Source organism: Lepidochelys kempii, chromosome 9 (genome assembly GCF_965140285.1).
Source record: "Lepidochelys kempii isolate rLepKem1 chromosome 9, rLepKem1.hap1, whole genome shotgun sequence".
In the NCBI taxonomy this organism is placed as follows: domain Eukaryota; kingdom Metazoa; phylum Chordata; order Testudines; family Cheloniidae; genus Lepidochelys; species Lepidochelys kempii.
This window is the reverse complement of record NC_136388.1, coordinates 85,793,855-85,812,841: the sequence shown is the minus strand read 5'-3', so window position 1 is coordinate 85,812,841 and position 18,987 is coordinate 85,793,855. Positions and strand designations below refer to the sequence as shown.

The window sequence follows — 18,987 nt, the reverse complement described above, 5'->3', positions numbered from 1 at the left end:
GTACCAAATAATTTCAACAAAATTTATGTACAACTCTTCTGAGCTGAAAAGGTTGTTCATTAGCCCACTAAGCTACCTACTGCCATATATAGTTTCAAAAAGCTCTTACATCTATTAAAAAACTGTCATAAGATTTCTGACCAAAAGTTTAACAATACTCACTTCTAAAAGCTTATTTAATGAAACAACAGCGCTAAAACTAACATTAATTTATTTGGACTTGAAAAAAATAACTGCTGCTTTTGGGAGACCTTAAAAATAAAAACTTATGAAATATTAGATTGTAACATATTTAGGTAACTTACTGAGAAGCAGGAAATGAGAGCACAACTAAACAGACCTATCGCTTTTTCCCTTCCAAGATGTTTCCTATTATATAGGAGAAGCGGCAGATAGCTGCTAGTTCAATAAATTCAAATTTTATCAGATTTTTTTTTTTTTTGTGGATGAGCAACAAAACAAAATTTACAATTTTGAACAGGTTTGGTGATTCCTAACACTTTTCTCTTACAATTATGTTTCAAATTCCAAATGAAACTATGCTCTCACCTTCTTTTCACCTCTTTCCAAAATAGTGGTAATATCTTCCTCTGTCAGTTCACTGTCCTTGGAAGCAAAAACATGTGTGGCTCCATGCCGGATCATCTGCAGCATTTCATCTTTTGCTAGTTTGTTAGACTGCTGATCTATGAGTCTTCCTAGCATCAGAAATACATTGAATGCTTTAAACCAAAAAGGTTAACCCTTCCCATGCCAAGCCCAACCTGAAACACCCTTTCCATCTAGTGAGGATCAGCTTCCCATTTAGCAACACAGGAAGGACAGGGGAGTCGCACACTGAGCTTCAACTGAAATTGCAATGCAATTTTACAGTTCAATATATTACAGAAATGTAAATAAATACAGTACCTACTGACTGTAACTGTCATGGAACACATCTTTTTTTATAGCATGCATATTCAGAGAAGCACCATTCAATAGCTACTTTGCTTTTACTAATTCAGTTTCTTAGGAGTAGGTGCTCTGTCCTGCACTCTTTACTCAGGCAAAACTCCCATTAATGTCAAAGAAAGCTCCATCTGAGTAAGAAGTGAAGAATCAGGACTTTAAATGAATGCTTGCTATTTTACGTTCAATTAATATTCCACTATTACAGACATCGGGCCTGATTCTTCAATGCCTTGCATTTTGTATGGTGAACTCTGTGCAAAGTGAAAGAACCAAATTCTGTCCTCAGATGTGTATACAGTATTTGATACCTTGCTGAATAACTATAGAGTCCAGTCTCAGTTTTATCTCAGCTCTTTCTACAATCCTGTCTTCAACAGTATTGTCAGTGATAAGTCGGAATACACGAACTGGCTTCTTTTGACCAATACGGTGCGCACGATCCTAAACAAAAAAATAAAATAAAAAACCTCTTAGGTAACAGGAACATAGCAGCAATTTGGCTGAAATATCTTAGCACAAGCACCAGAAGAAACTGTCTAACTTCAAATTATTCTAGATTATTTTCTTGGCTTCCTACTTACTATTGAATAAGTATTATGTTTACACAACTGATTTTTTTTTAAAAGCACTATTACTGTAATATTTCTACATACTGGGAAAGATTCTGACTGATCTCAGATACACCAGTGTAAATCTAGAGCAAATGAACGTAAATCCAGAGTAATTCTGATTTCAATCAGCGTAACTGAGTATTGTATTGTATCTAATCTAGCAAATATTGTGGTGATTCAATAGAGAAAATTTACACACCACAAACAAATACGACAAGAAAACAAATATGAAGGAATTTGTTCTTCTGTTCGATTTTAAAAAAATCTGCTTTCTAATGGTCCATAAGTCATTGGTACAAGAATTCTGGATTGTGTTACACTAAATCCCTGATACTGGGAGCTGTTCAATATTTTTTTATTTTTTCCCCAAATGCAGAAAAGGGTTGTAATAAATAATAAATTAGAGCATCATACAATACAATAGAAAAATGGCAAATCCCAACTCCCAACGCCAGAGAGATTTAGACATGGTTTTTCTTCTTGTGGTTAAATAGTAGAGTGATTAGAGAACTTACAAATACCTACGATAGACTAACATAATAATTCTTTGTTCCACTGTAATATTTTACATTTGATTCCTTTTAATGCCTCCATCTCCAGCTCTTATGCTGTCCTGCATAATACTAATATAGCAGCCTTCTTCCTAAAAAAAAAAATCTCAGAATACCTCACAAACGATGCACACGTTGCACCACAGAAATTTAGCCTACATCTGCAGCACAATGTAGTAGTCAACATGCTTCACAACAACATGGTGAAAAAGATATTTTCATTAAGAACACCAAAACAAAATCATATAGACAGCGCTATTTGATCTTTAACTTCCATGTGAAACAAACTAGAGGCCTTGGTTGTAATATATCACCCAAAAGAGGATAACTTTTTTTTAAGATCAGGCTTGATCTTTTTTCCACTGATAAGATTATTCCTGGATATCTTTGTGTCCCTATACAGGGGTGGGGCACAACCCAACTGGGTAATAGCGGAACTACCCTAGCCTAGTGCACCTATAGTACTACGTTCCCAGGAAGGGCAAAAAGAGGCCGTGCTGTCCTAGAACAGAGGTAAATGCTTCACTGCACCCTGTAAAAAGGTGGCGGAGATGTTGGTCCAGCACGTGATTTTCCTGGAACACAAGTCAGAATTCTGGCTAAGCCTCTTCTGATGTGGCTCAAAGACAATCTGCCCCTAAAATTGTATATGCCTTTCATCCTTTATGGAGAAGTGTTTTTACAGTCATCGAATTTTGCATTTACTGGAATGACTATTGTCAGTGTTTGTGTGGCAAAATAATACTGCTGTACTATGGTGAGGAAAGTAATTTACGAGATACAATTTCAGTATTTTTTCTTAGATGGGTATTTTTGGGGGGCAAGGAATTTGCCATTTCTTCCATAATTCAGGTTTCAACAACATTTTCATCAAACTGCACACTTTTTGGAATTATCTATAAATACTAAAGCGGAAAACTCTGCAAATAGCCATTTTTACAGGAGAAGATTATTTTTCCAAAACTACACTTTCGAACCAGAATGAGGATTTAAGGGTTCCCCCTCCCTTTTGTTAACAGATACTTGAAAATGGCATGACTCAACATGGAACTTGCTTTTCTTCCCCCCCAACCCCCCCTTTAATCCACTTTAACAAATCTGTAACGCTGGAAAAGTACTACCACTATATTCCTTCATAAGCCTTTGAGTTCTATCATATGTATTATTTTATATGGATAACTGGGCGGGGGAACGGGGACAGGGACCTTGGGATGCATTAAAAGATTACTCACCATAGCCTGCAGATCCACTTGTGGATTCCAGTCTGAATCATAGAGAATAACCACATCAGCAGTTGCCAGATTAATCCCCAGACCTCCTGCCCTGGTACTGAGCATAAAAATGAATTTGCTACTGTTGGGAGCATTAAAGGTGTCTATTGCTTCCTAAAAGAAAATAGAAACTCATTAAGATAGCAGAATCCTCAAATAAATGATTTTATTAGTGACTTTCTTTGGTGTCTATATACTATACCAACAACTTTAAAAGGCCAGGTTTGCATAGGCAAGCCAAATAATTTCTCAGTCAATATAATGAAATGTTTCATCATCATAAAAAAGTAAAGCCCCACAAGTCCTACACTGTGGCCCTGACCTTGCAATTTACAATAGACAAGCACACCACTACACACAGATGGAGCCTGAAAAGTCAGCAGGGCTCTGCACAGCCACAATAGCCTACTGCATACTGTAAAATTATAAGATTCCCTTTATGACAGGTTTCAGAGTAACAGCCGTGTTAGTCTGTATTCGCAAAAAGAAAAGGAGTACTTGTGGCACCTTAGAGACTAACCAATTTATTTGAGCATGAGCTTTCGTGAGCTACAGCTCACTTCATCGGATGCATACCGTGGAAACTGCAGCAGACATTATATACACACAGAGATCATGAAACAATACCTCCTCCTACCCCACTCTCCTGCTGGTAATAGCTTATCTAAAGTGATCATCAAGTTGGGCCATTTCCAGCACAAATCCAGGTTTTCTCACCCTCCACCGCCCCACACATAAACTCACTCTCCTGCTGGTAATAGCCCATCCAAAGTGACAACTCTCTTCACAATGTGCATGATAATCAAGGTGGGCCATTTCCTGCATAAATCCAGGTTCTCTCACCCCCTCACCCCCCTCCAAAAACCACACACACAAACTCACTCTCCTGTTGGTAATAGCTCATCCAAAATGACCACTCTCCCTACAATGTGCATGGTAATCAAGGTGGGCCATTTCCAGCACAAATCCAGGCTCTCTCACCCCCCCCAACCCCCCCCTTTTTTTTCCCCAGGACACACACACACACACACAAACTCACTCTCCTGCTGGCAATAGCTCATCCAAACTGACCACTCTCCAAGTTTAAATCCAAGTTAAACCAGAACGTCTGGGGGGGGGGGGGTAGGAAAAAACAAGGGGAAATAGGCTACCTTGCATAATGACTTAGCCACTCCCAGTCTCTATTTAAGCCTAAATTAATAGTATCCAATTTGCAAATGAATTCCAATTCAGCAGTTTCTCGCTGGAGTCTGGAGACACACCCCTGGAACCCCGACCTGGGATATTCTATCTACTACCCAAGATCCATAAACCTGGAAATCCTGGGCGCCCCATCATCTCAGGCATTGGCACCCTGACAGCAGGATTGTCTGGCTATGTAGACTCCCTCCTCAGGCCCTACGCTACCAGCACTCCCAGCTACCTTTGAGACACCACTGACTTCCTGAGGAAACTTCAATCCATCAGCGATCTTCCTGATAACACCATCCTGGCCACTATGGATGTAGAAGCCCTCTACACCAACATTCCACACAAAGATGGACTACAAGCCGTCAAGAACACTATCCCCGATAATGTTACGGCTAACCTGGTGGCTGAACTTTGTGACTTTGTCCTTACCCATAACTATCTTACATTTGGGAACAATGTATACCTTCAGATCAGCGGCACTGCTACGGGTACCCGCATGGCCCCACAGTATGCCAACATTTTTATGGCTGATTTAGAACAACGCTTCCTCAGCTCTCATCCCCTAAAGCCCCTACTCTACTTGCGCTATATTGATGACATCTTCATCATCTGGACCCATGGAAAAGAAGCCCTTGAGGAATTCCACCATGATTTCAACAATTTCCATCCCACCATCAACCTCAGCCTGGTCCAGTCCACACAAGAGATCCACTTCCTGGACACTACAGTGCTAATAAACAATGGTCACATAAACACGACCCTATACCGGAAACCTACTGACCGCTATTCCTACCTACATGCCTCCAGCTTTCACCCTGACCACACCACACGATCCATCGTCTACAGCCAAGCTCTGCGATACAACCGCATTTGCTCCAACCCCTCAGACAGAGACAAACACCTACAAGATCTCTGTCAAGCTTTCTTACAACTACAATACCCACCTGCGGAAGTGAAGAAACAGATTGATAGAGCCAGAAGAGTTCCCAGAAGTCACCTACTACAGGACAGGCCTAACAAAGAAAATAACAGAACGCCACTAGCCGTCACCTTCAGCCCAACTAAAACCCCTCCAACGCATTATTAAGGTTCTACAACCTATCCTAAAGGATGACCCAACACTCTCACAAATCTTGGGAGACAGGCCAGTCCTTGCCAACAGACAGCCCCGCAACCTGAAGCAAATACTCACCAACAACCACATACCACACAACAGAACCACTAACCCAGGAACTTATCCTTGCAACAAAGCCCGTTGCCAACTGTGCCCACATATCTATTCAGGGGACACCATCACAGGGCCTAATAACATCAGCCACACTATCAGATGCTCGTTCACCTGCACATCCACCAATGTGATATATGCCATCATGTGCCAGCAATGCCCCTCTGCCATGTACATTGGTCAAACTGGACAGTCTCTACGTAAAAGAATAAATGGACACAAATCAGATGTCAAGAATTAGAACATTCATAAACCAGTCGGAGAACACTTCAATCTCTCTGGTCACGCAATCACAGAAGTAAAGGTCGCTATCTTACAACAAAAAAACTTCAAATCCAGACTCCAGCGAGAAACTGCTGAATTGGAATTCATTTGCAAATTGGATACTATTAATTTAGGCTTAAATAGAGACTGGGAGTGGCTAAGTCATTATGCAAGGTAGCCTATTTCCCCTTGTTTTTTCCTACCCCCCCCCCAGACGTTCTGGTTTAACTTGGATTTAAACTTGGAGAGTGGTCAGTTTGGATGAGCTATTGCCAGCAGGAGAGTGAGTTTGTGTGTATATGGGGGTGGGGGGGTGAGAAAACCTGGATTTGTGCTGGAAATGGCCCACCTTGATTATCATACACATTGTAAGGAGAGTGGTCACTTTGGATGAGCTATTACCAGCAGGAGAGTGAGTTTGTGTGTGTGGTTTTTGGAGGGGGGTGAGGGGATGAGAGAACCTGGATTTATGCAGGAAATGGCCCACCTTGATTATCATGCACATTGTGAAGAGAGTTGTCACTTTGGATGGGCTATTACCAGCAGGAGAGTGAGTTTATGTGTGGGGCGGTGGAGGGTGAGAAAACCTGGATTTGTGCTGGAAATGGCCCAACTTGATGATCACTTTAGATAAGCTATTACCAGCAGGAGAGTGGGGTGGGAGGAGGTATTGTTTCATGATCTCTGTGTGTATATAATGTCTGCTGCAGTTTCCACGGTATGCATCCGATGAAGTGAGCTGTAGCTCACGAAAGCTCATGCTCAAATAAATTGGTTAGTCTCTAAGGTGCCACAAGTACTCCTTTTCTTTTTGACGATTCCCTTACCAATTCCTACATTCCCAACCAATTATTGTAAGTATGTACATCAGGTTACCTATTCATTTTCAGCCCACTTTTCTATTTTTCTAAAAGTTAAACATATTCAGAGTATATTAATATTTCCTCAGATTTTCCAAAAAAAAAAAAAAAAAAAAAAAGAGTTAATAGTACTGTAGCAGACCTTACGTTTGTCCTTAGGCAAATCTAGAGACTTTACTTTCAAATTGCATGCAGGTATCCAATGACAGGGTTTGCCCAACTCTAAATAACTAGCTTAAATAATGAAGCAGTCCTTGCTAACACATCTCACCTCTCTTTCTTCATGAGGCGTCTGTCCATCTAGTCGGCAGTACTCATAACCACGCCACATGCAATAATCCTCCAAAATATCCAGTAAGCGGGTCATCTGGCTAAAAATGAGAACTCTGGAGCCTGACAGATTGGTACAGAAAACAAAGTAATTTTAATATAAATCTTATCACAGAACCAAACAGGAATAGGTTAAGTGCACAGAAAGAATTAATGTGAAATACAGTACCAGGTTTACATAATATTCCTCCCTAACTGATGATCAGTTTATTCAAACGGTTCTATTTTTTTTTTTGGTAAGTTTATTGTTCAATAATTGATTTTAAACTCCTATTATGCAATTTTTTCAATAAGGGTCATTTTTACATTTATACAACAGTATCCAGATAGCAACTGAAGAAATGAAAGAACATTCTTAAAGACTGGTTTCAGAGTAACAGCCGTGTTAGTCTGTATTCGCAAAAAGAAAAGGAGTACTTGTGGCACCTTAGAGACTAACCAATTTATTTGAGCATGAGCTTTCATGAGCTACAGCTCAATGAAGTGAGCTGTAGCTCATGAAAGCTCATGCTCAAATAAATTGGTTAGTCTCTAAGGTGCCACAAGTACTCCTTTTCTTTATTCTTAAAGACTGTAACAGAAACACTAGATCCTCCATACAAGAACCATTTTTCAAAAAAAGATGGAGATTACTAGTCCCCCTCCCATGTATGCACTGTGGTGAATTTACGGTTTGTTTGGGTTTTTTTAAATAGGGCTTCTACCAAAAACTTAAAATCCATTAAATTCTGCATTCTCTGCCCCACATATTGTACCGACATTCCATCAGTTAAGTGATGTTTTTTAATCAGAAAAATATCAGGCAGCAAAAACATACAGCACAACAGCACACAAAATTCCATTGTCAATATATGTAAAAGCAGTGGTGGAAGAGACCCATTATGTTTGGAGCTTGAACAAAATCTAATATACAAAAGTTTATTCAAGCCTACTATGACTCCAGCCAGTCTATGCAACCACAAAAAACAGCACTCTGAACAGGACCTGGCTCTCCAATTCTTGTCAACTCCCATGGAAGCCTATTGGCCTACAAGCCATATCAAACATTAACCTGACAGGTGGTCAGAAAGTCTGGTCTCTCCCGACATATCCCCTTCTCATCTCCCAAACTGCCCGGCTCTTCATGGCTTCCTATTCCACTCTTAATTTTCTTAACTATTTTCATTTCTTTCCCTCCCATCTTACCCCTCTTCATCATTTCCTAACTGTGAAGTTCTCCCTTCCTCTATGCCTTGCCTGCCACTTAGAAAGTCCACAAAACCCTTTTAGTTTGTAACAAATACGACTTTGTAAGTGGGAATGATTTTTAAACTGAGCCATTTTATTTGTTATTAATACTATTCATACAGCTATTGTCCTATAGCTTCCACTCACCCTGTTCTTTGAGTTTTGCCAGCAGTTTATCCAGAGCTACCATTTTACCACTGTTATTGACAAGATGCATGTCAGTAGTATAAGGAGGTCCAGGTTCAGCACCATCAAATAGGTATGGATGGTTGCAGCACTTTCGCAACTGCATCAAAATATTCAACAGCCGCATCTTATCCATTTTCCCAGCGGAATTTAGAATGTCAATATCTTTCATCAGGATCCTTGTATACCTGAAGTTTTACAGGCAATAAATAAGAAGTTTACAGCCTCTAGTTTGTGCACATTTAAAACACAAGTAAATCTCTAAAACGTCCTGGGGTTGCTACGCTTTTTTGTTTGGTTGGTTTTTTTTAAGCTGGATAATGACAACATCCACTGTTACATTATGTAGGATTTGACAAAAATTAGAAGGGACATAAATTCTTATGCTCCAGTATGTAAGTCAACATCTGACTAAAAAAAGTTCCCCATACAAACAGGTTATTCCATAATTATTAGCCATGAGGTTTCTTGCATTTCTTCTGAGGCATCCAGTTAAGGCCACTGTCTGTCAGCTTTTGGATTAGATGGACAACTGGGTCTGATCTTGAGAAATTCCTGTTTTCCCATCACTATGTTTGAAAGCTACATAAAAAGAAATGGATGAAAAAGTTCTTTTTAAAAAAAAAAAAAAAAAATAACCAAAACCCTTTCTCCATTTCACACCTCTGCACAATTGCATCATGTTTCTATTTTAGATCTAGTTCTACTCCTGTTACTGTAAATACACTTTTGGCAGGTACTGGGGAAAAACATTAATGTAAGCTGCCCCCTAAAAGAAGGGCAGGAGAATCAAGTCAGCATGTTAGCACATAATTAAGATAAGCCCACCCTGCATCAACAAAAGAGTGAAACTGACTAGACACACTTTATTAAATGCACAAGTTTTTTTTTTTTAAAAAAAAGCCTTGACAAAAACAGAGAAAAAAAAAATTTTTTCTCTAGTTCCTTTTAGTTTCAGTAATATTGTGGGGTTTTTTTTAACTAGCAGATACAAATATTTCTGGTGGAAATGTGCTTTTCTAATTAACCAAGTCCCTTTATATGCTGACCATACCTGTGGTAGAGACATGGCTATAAAAAATAAAAGAAAAATATACTGAATCTGATATAAAGTACTCTATTATTAGTTATAATTTAGAGCAATTTTACATTAACGTAAATAACTCACCATTCTCTCTGCATTTTACTGAGCCCAAGGTAAATCTTTACTTCCTTTTTCGGAGGCAAGCTCTTTTCTACTTCAGCTTTTATACGACGTAACAAAAAAGGCTTCAAAACCTACAAAATAAGATGTCTGTGCAAACTATTTATAAATACAAGACTGCTTCAAATGGGAGATTAATTGGCTTGATCCTGCAGCATTTGCTCAGCTCAAATTCTGAGCAACTCATATTGCTCCCACAGTGACCCCATCAGACCGGCTCTGATGCAGCCTCCATCTGAGTAAAAAAATTAAGCTGTCCACTGGGTTCCAACAGCTAGCTAAGTTCATGCAGGGAGTGGGAAGGACTTTAGAAAGGGTGCTGTAGATTTTCCCAGAGGTACTTATTCAGAAAACTGCCACCTACATGCTCCCTATGACATTTAGGCCAGCTGATGTAGGGCAGATGACTGTCCTATCTCTCCACAGAGCAGCAAAGTGGGAACCACCCCTCCTATATCTTCAGAGATAACTTAATCACCACACAAAGTATAGAAGCACAGGTGCTAACTGTCTTAAGAAATGCTGTTGAGCAGAAGAGAGAGCTACATCAAAGTCATTTCTATAGGCCTCTCTGGATCAAGTTGTTAGGCCTGGTCTACACTACGAGTTTATGTCTGATTGAGCAGCGTTAAATCAAATTAACCCTGCACCCGTCCACACAACGAAGCCATTTTTTTCAACATAAAAGACTCTTAAAACCCATTTCGGTACCCCTCCCCAACGAGGGGATTCGCGCTGAAATCGACATCGCCTTTTCGAATTAGGGTTAATGTGGATGCAATTCGAAGGTATTGGCCTCCAGGAGCTATCCCACAGTGCACGTGACCGCTCTGGACAGCACTCTGAACTCGGATGCACTGGCCAGGTGTACAGGAAAAGCCCCAGGAACTTTTGAATCTCATTTCCTGTTTGGCCAGGCGAGCTCATCAGCACAGGTGACCATGCAGTCCCAGAATCAAAAAGAGCTCCAGCATGGACCGAACGGGAGGTATTGGATCTGATCGCTGTATGGGGAGAGGAATCCGTGCTATCAGAACTACATTCCAAAAGACGAAATGCCAAAACATTTCAAAAAAAATCTCCAAGGCCATGAGGTACAGAGACTACAGCAGGGGCGCAACACAGTGCCACGTGAAACTTAAGGAGCCCAGAAAAGCGTACCAGAAAACCAAAGAATCAAACGGACGCTCCGGGACAGAGCCCCAGACATGCTGCTTCTACGCTGAGCTGCATGCAATCCTATGGGGGGCTGCCACCACTACCCCACCCCTGTCTGTGGACTCCGATGATGGGGTACTCTCCACCGTGCCTGAAGATTTTGTGGACAGGAAAGATGAGGAGGAGGACAAGCTTGAGGAAAGCACACAGCACACCTTTCTCCCCGACAGCCAGGATGTTTTTATCACCCTGACTGAAATACCCTCGCAACCCAACGAAGCCGGAAAAGGGACCTCTGGTGAGTGTACCTTTTTAAATATAATACATGTTATAAAAGCAAGCGTTTTTTAATTATTAAGTAGCCCTGAGGACTTGGGATGCATTCGTGGCCAGTACAGATACTGGAAAAGTCTTAACGTGTCATAGAATATCAGGGTTGGAAGGGACCTCAGGAAATCATCTAGTCCAACCCCCTGCTCAAAGCAGGGCCAATCCCCAACTAAATCATCCCAGCCAGGGCTTTGTCAAGCCTGACCTTAAAAACTTCTAAGGAAGGAGATTCCACCACCTCCCTAGGTAACGCATTCCAGTGTTTCACCACCCTCCTAGTGAAAAAGTTTTTCCTAATATCCAACCTAAACCTCCCCCACTGCAAACTTGAGACCATTACTCCTTGTTCTGTCATCTGCTACCACTGAGAACAGTCAAGAGCCATCCTCTTTGGAACCCCCTTTCAGGTAGGTGAAAGCAGCTATCAAAATCCCCCCTCATTCTTCTCTTCCGCAGACTAAATAATCCCAGTTCCCTCAGCCTCTCCTCATAACTCATGTCTTCCAGTCCCCTAATCATTTTTGTTGCCCTCCGCTGGACTCTTTCCAATTTTTCCACATCCTTCTTGTAGTGTGGGGCCCAAAACTGGACACAGTACTCCAGATGAGGCCTCACCAGTGTCAAATAGAGGGGAACGATCACGTCCCTCGATCTGCTGGCAATGCCCCTACTTATACATCCCAAAATGCCATTGGCCTTCTTGGCAACAAGGGCACACTGTTGACTCATATGCAACTTCTCGTCCACTGTAACCCCTAGGTCCTTTTCTGCAGAACTGCTGCCGAGCCATTCAGTCCCTAGTCTGTAGCGGTGCATGGGATTCTTCCGTCCTAAGTGCAGGACTCTGCACTTGTCCTTGTTGAACCTCATCAGATTTCTTTTGGCCCAATCCTCCAATTTGTCTAAGTCCCTCTGTATCCTATCCCTACCCTCCAGCGGATCTACCTCTCCTCCCAGTTTAGTGTCATCTGCAAACTCGCTGAGGGTGCAATCCACACCATCCTCCAGATCGTTTATGAAGATATTGAACAAAACCGGCCCCAGGACCGACCCTTGGGGCACTCCACTTGATACCGGCTGCCAACTAGACATGGGAATGGAGCAGAAATCCTCTAGGGACATCTCCATGAAGCTCTTCTGGAGGTACTCTAAAAGCCTTTGCAGAAGGTTTCTGGGAAGAGCAGCCTTATTCCGTCCTCCATGGTAGGACACTTTACCACACCATGCTAGTAGCAAGTAATCTGGTATCATTGCATGACAAAGCCTGGCAGCGTACGGTGCTGGTGTTTGCTGGCACTCAAGCAACACCCATTCTTTATCTCTCTCTGTTCTCTTCAGGAGAGTGATATCGTTCATGGTAACCTGATTGAAATAGGGGAATTTAATTAAGGAGAGATTCAGAGGTGGCCATTCCTACTGGGCTGTTTGCCTGTGGCTGAAAAGAAATCCTCCCCGCAGTTAACCACGGGGCGGGGGGGGAATGGCACTGAGCTGTTTGTGTTTGGCTAGCGGGGATAGCGGGGAGGGGTAAAGCGATCATCCCAGAGAATTGGGGGGGTTACTTTGGTTTCTGCTGCTGCACGTTAACAGGAAACCCGCAGCACTGAATGGCCAACTCAACGTGCTTTGCTTAGTATGGGAGAGGAGGGCACTCCTGTTATGAAGGTTGCAGAAGCCGAAAGACTATGGCTTATCATGGCTGCCTGCAAGCCGAATTCTGTTGCCCGGCACTGCGTGTGTGATCTCTAACACCAAAGCCACAGGCATTTAATGTAACATGCAAAATGCGACCTTGTAACAAAATCACACGTGCTATGTAATGTGAATAGTGCTGTTCACCATGAAGGAGTATAGCCATTGTTCTGTAAAACATATCTTTTTAAATACTTCACTCCCTTTTTTTCCTCCAGCAGCTGCAAATGTTTCAAGCCTCCATCCCAAAGGCTCTCTCAGATAAGGCAGCAAAAAAACCGCACGCGCAATGAAATGTTCTCTGAGCTCATGCAGTTGCCCAGCACTGACAGAGCTCAGCAGAATGCGTGGAGGGACACAATGGCAGAGTACAGGAAAGTGGCCGATGAACAGGAGGAGAGGTGGCGGCAGGAAGATCAGAGGAGGCATGAGGCAACGCTGGGGCTATTGTGGGATCAAACGGACATGCTCCAGCGTCTGGTGGAGGTTCATGAACGGCAGCAGGATCACAGACTGCCGCTGCAGCCCCTGTTTAACTGCCCTCCCTCCTCCCCAAGTTCCATAGCGTCCTCATCAGACGCCCAAGAACGCAGGGAGGGAGGCTCTGGGCACCAACCACTCCACCCTAGTGGACAGCCCAAGCAACAGAAGGCTGTCATTCAAGAAGTTTTGAAGTGGCCTTTTCCTTCCCTCCTACCCTCCTCCCACACCCCACCTGGGCTACCTTGTGAGTTATCTCCCTATTTTTATAATCAATTAATAAAGAATACACTTTTTTAAAAGATAGTGACTTTATTTCCTTTGCAAGCAAGCTGTGATCTAAGGGGGGAGGACAGGTGGCTTACAGGGAATTTAGAGGCAACCAAGGGGGCAGGTTTTCATCAAGGAGAAACAAACAGAACTGTCACACAGTACCCTGGCCAGTCATGAAACAGGTTTTCAAAGCTTCTCTGATGTGCAGCACTTCCTGCTGTGCTCTTCTAACTGCCGTGGTGTCTGGCTGCGTGTAATCAGTGGCCAGGCGATTTGCATCAACCTCCCACCCCGCCATAAACGTCTCCCCTTTATTCTCACAGAGATTGTGGAGCACAGAGCAAGCAGCAATAACAATGGGAATATTGGTTTCACTGAGGTCTGAGCGACTCAGTAAACTGTGCCAGCGACCCTTTAAACGTCCAAATGCACACTCTACCACCATTCTGCACTTGCTCAGCCTGTAGTTGAACAGCCCCTTACTACTGTCCACAGAGCCTGTGTACAGCTTCACGAGCCAGGGCATTAAGGGGTAGGCTGGGTCCCCAAGGAAAACTATAGGCATTTTCAACTTCCCCAACAGTTATTTTCTGGTCTGGGAAGTAAATCCCTTCCTGCAGCCATTTAAACAGACCAGAGTTCCTGAAGACACGAGCGTCATGAACCTTTCCCGGCCATCCCACGTTGATGTTGGTGAAACGTTCCTTGTGATCCACCAGTGCTTGCAGCACCATTGAAAAGTACCCCTTGCAATTTATGTACTGGCTGCCCTGGTGGTCCGGTCCCAAGATAGGGATATGCGTTCTGTCTATAGCCCCACCACAGTTAGGGAATCCCATTGCAGCAAAGCCATCTAGTATGACCGGCACATTTCCCAGAGTCACTACCTTTGCTAGCAGCAGCTCAATGATTGCGTTGGCTACTTGCATCACAGCAACCCCCACAGTAGATTTGTCCATTCCAAATTGATTACCGACTGACCGGTAGCTGTCTGGCGTTGCAAGCTTCCACAGGGCTATTGCCGCTCGCTTGTGAACTGTGAGGGCTGCTCTCATCCTGGTATTCTTGCGCTTCAGGGCAGGGAAAAGCAAGTCAAAGTTCCAAAAAAGTGCCTTTACGCATGCGAAAGTTTCGGAGCCACTGGGAATCATCCCAAACCTGCAACACTATGTGGTCCCACCACTCTGTGCTTGTTTCCCAGGCCCACAATCGGCATCCCACGGCATGAGCCTGCCCCAGTAACACCATGATCTCCAAATTGCTGGGGACTGCAGTTTTAGAGAAATCTGTGTTCGTGTCCTCATCACCGCGCTTCTGTCGCCTCCTTGCCTGGTTTTTCAAGTGCTCGTTCTGCATAAACTGCACGATAATGCGTGAGGGGTTTACAATGGTCATAACTGCTGCAGTGAGCTGAACGGGCTCCATGCTTGCTGTGCTATGGCGTCTGCTTGGGCAGTCCAGGGAAAAGGGCGCAAAATGATTGTCTGCTGTTGCTTTCATGGAGGGAGGGAGGGTTGACTGACGACATTTACCCATAACCACCCGTGACAAATTTTTGGCCCCATCAGACACTGGGAGCTCAGCCTAGAATTCCAATGGGCAGTGGGGACTGCGGGAACTGTGGGATAGCTACCTACAGTGCACCGCTCAAAATGTTGACGCTTGCCACGGTACTGTGGATGCACACCGCCGAATTAATGTGCTTCGTATGGACGCATGCACTCGACTTCATAAAATCTGTTCCCAAAAATCGACTTCCATAAAATCTGAGTACTTTCGTAGTGTAGATATGGCCTCAGTGAGATAGTTCCTCTTTACTCCCACAGCCACAGACGGAATCTAGCCCCACATCCATCCATGTAGCCACAGGCAGGAGAAAGAATAGCAGCAATTTAAGTAGCCTTTTCTCATGGCTTAGTCAACGAGAGGGACAGGGCCAAGGGTGGACTGCCCCACAATGATCACTCCAACATTCACAGACATGCTGATGTGACTAATTTATTCTGCTGGTTCCCTTCACTAGTGCTCACTGGTGAGGCTCTACTTTATTCAGAATTATGTATCTAAGGAGTGAATAAAATGTAACGAGGGGCTTCTCTTTTCAACTAAATAGACACATCCAAAAATACACTATTCTAAATCAGACATACATAAGTTACTACAGCCCAGGCATTACACTGGAACTTATGCTTCCTAACGTATCAGTTCAGATCATCCCCTCAGATCAACACTGCAGATGCTGCCTCTCTCTGGATTCAAGGTCTACATTTAGAGACAAAGTGGGAACTGGACAGGTCAGGGAGAAGAGCGGGTAGGATGAGGACAAGGACAGAGTTGAGGGAAGATGAACACGGTCCTCCTCATTTTGGCTCCCAAGAGAGCCCTCAGGTTATATTATTTCCCCCTCCTCCAGAGCCTCCCCTACAGACATTTGTGTCAACTGCAATCAGGGTGAGTCTTTGGTAACTCAGCTCCAACATCAGAGTGGGGAGAAGAGGGAGGGGCACCAAGGCCCTGAGCCAGTGAAGAAGCATAAGACCTTTGAGCGGATGACCCTTCTTTCAATTATCTGAGCCATGGGTTTTTAAACATCTAGTTACTCAGATCTAATCAAATAAAAATACCATTGTAACTGTATTAGAGCTGAACAGCAAGATTTCTTACGATAGAATTTCAACAATAGAAGTGTTGTGAACAGGGCTTTGGAGCTGTGCTCCGCACTCCAGCTCCGGGCTCCGCTCCAAAGTCCCGGTTGTGAACTCTTCCTTTTTTTTTTTTTTAATATCCTCTATTAATACACTAAAGAAAATTATTAAAATCTTGATTCTAAACGAACCACAATATTCACAGATAAAACTGAAATTCTGTCTTGATTTCACCCTAGTGTCAATGCAGCACGTCAGTAATTCAACATGATTAATAGTTTCAAAACTCCTTGCAATTCTTAGTTTATTTATGGATTAATAAGCTTTGATGTTTCTATTGCAAACAGTAATGTTATAAAAGATAAAAATTTGGAAAAACTAACAGAAATGCTGATAGATATTTGACATAGAAATTATGGCAGATACTACTGTAAAAACAATATAAATATATGCTAATTCTAAAATTAATGAGAATACAAATATTTATATACATTTACCACAATGCATTTTATCATAATTTGAGGAGAAATAAGAGACAAGAATTAGACTTTTGTTTTAAAGTTATTTTGTAGCAATAATATATTACCATCGCTGCTATTACTTACTGCATGAAGTCTTTCTACAAGTTTTTGATCACCAAGACAATTTTTAGTATCAAACCATGAGTCAAAGTCCTGCAGGAAAAACAAATTATTGTTAGCATGTACAGTTTCATCTTTACTTTCAATAACAGACACACATGCGAACATAAGAACAGCCATACTCGGTCAGACCAATAGTCCATATAGACCAGTATCCTCTCTCTGACAGTGGCAAGATGCTTGAGACTGAGCAGAATAAGGACAATTTCAGCAATCCATCTCCAGTCGTCTAGTCCTAGCTCCTAGCACTTGAAGGTTTTGGGATACCCAGAGTCTGGGGTCGCGTCCCTGACCAGCTTAGTTAATAGTCATTGATGGACCTATCATCCATGAACTTATCCAATTCTTTTTGTAACCCAGTTAGGTTTTTGGCTTTCACAACATCCCATGGCCACAAGTTCCACAGATTGACTATGTGTTGTGTGAAGTAGTACTTCCTTATGTTCACTTTAAACCTGCTGCCTATTAATGTCATTGGGTGACACCTGGTTCTTGAGTTACATGAAGGGCCAAACAACACACTTCCCTATTCATTTTCTCCATGTCATTCATGATTTTATAGACCTCTACTATACCCTCCCCCCAGTCTCTTTTCAAGCAAATCTCCTTACATGGAAGCTGTTCCATGCCCCTAATAACTTTTGTTGCCCTTCTCTGCACCTTTTATGAGATAAGTCCATTAGAACTGCATGCAGTATTCAAGGTGTGGACATACCATGAATTTATATAGTGGTATTATATTTTCTGTTTTATTATCTATCCCTTTCTCAAAGGTTCCTAACATTGTTAGCTTTTTTGACTGCGGCTATACATTGAACAGATATTTTCAGGGAAGTATCCATGAAGACTCCAAGATCTGTCTTGAGTGGTAACAGCTAATTGGGCTTCATCATTTTGTACATATAGTCGGGAATATGGTTTTCCAATGTGCATTACTTTGCATTTATCAATATTGAATATCGTCTGCCATTTTCTTGACCAGTCACCCAGTTTTGTAATATCCCTTTGTAACTCTTCTCAGTCAGCTTTGGACTTAACTATCCCGAGTAATTTTATATCATCCACAAGTTTGGCCACATCACAGTTCACCCCTTTTTCCAGATCATTTTATGAATATATTGAACAGCACTGGTCCTACTACAGATCCCTGGGAGACCTTGCTATTTACCTCTTTCCCTTGTGAAAGCTGACCGTTTAGTCCTATCCCTTGCCCCCCCCCACCTTTTAACCAATTACAAATCTATGACAGAACTTTCCCTCTTATTCCATGTCTACTTACTTCAATTAAGATCTTTTGGTGAGGGACCTTGTCAAAGGCTTTCTGGAAGTCCAAGTAAACTACATTCACTGGATCGTCTTTGTCTACATGCTTGTTGACTACTTCAAAGAATTCTAATACATTGATAAGGTATGATTTTCCTTTACAAAAGCTGTGTTGACTCTTCCCCAATATATCATGTTCATCTACGTGTCCGAAAATTCAGTTCTTTAGTATTGTTTCAACCAGTTTGTCAGGTACTGAAGTTAGGCTTACTGGCCTGTAATTGTCAGGATCACCTCTGGAGACTTTTTTTAAATTGGCATAACACTAGCTACCCTCCAGTTATATGTTACAGAGGCAGATTTAAGTAGTAGATTAAATAACACAGTTAGTAGTTCTGCAATTTCATATTTGAGTTCCTTCAGAACTTTTGGGTGGATATCATCCAGTACTGGTGACATATCACTGTTACATTTATCAATTTGTTTCAAGACTGCCTCTATTGACACCTGAATCTGGGACAGTTCCTCAGATTTGTAACCTTAAAAGAATGGCACAGGTGTGGGGATCTCCCTCACATCCTTCGCAGCAAAGACTGATGCAAGAATTCATTTAGCTTCTCCGTAACAGCCTTGT

The 18,987-nt window shown here is 42.2% G+C and overlaps 1 protein-coding gene across 3 annotated transcripts in view; it reads right to left on the bottom strand.

The window, feature by feature from the left end:
- Positions 1-18,987, bottom strand: part of SMARCA1 (SNF2 related chromatin remodeling ATPase 1) — a 75,127-nt gene that overhangs the window by 29,954 nt on the left and 26,186 nt on the right. For all 3 annotated transcript variants that reach the window (XR_012160976.2, XR_012160975.2, XM_073361262.2), the window contains exons 9-15: positions 17,055-17,123; positions 9,836-9,945; positions 8,629-8,855; positions 7,196-7,317; positions 3,346-3,498; positions 1,260-1,392; positions 550-698 (exon numbers count right to left, since the gene is read on the bottom strand). Coding sequence is in view for 1 of the 3 variants with exons in the window: in XM_073361262.2 (XP_073217363.2) it covers positions 550-698; positions 1,260-1,392; positions 3,346-3,498; positions 7,196-7,317; positions 8,629-8,855; positions 9,836-9,945; positions 17,055-17,123 (963 nt within the window). In the remaining 2 variants the exon portion in view is untranslated. The remainder of the gene's footprint in view (positions 1-549; positions 699-1,259; positions 1,393-3,345; positions 3,499-7,195; positions 7,318-8,628; positions 8,856-9,835; positions 9,946-17,054; positions 17,124-18,987) is intronic.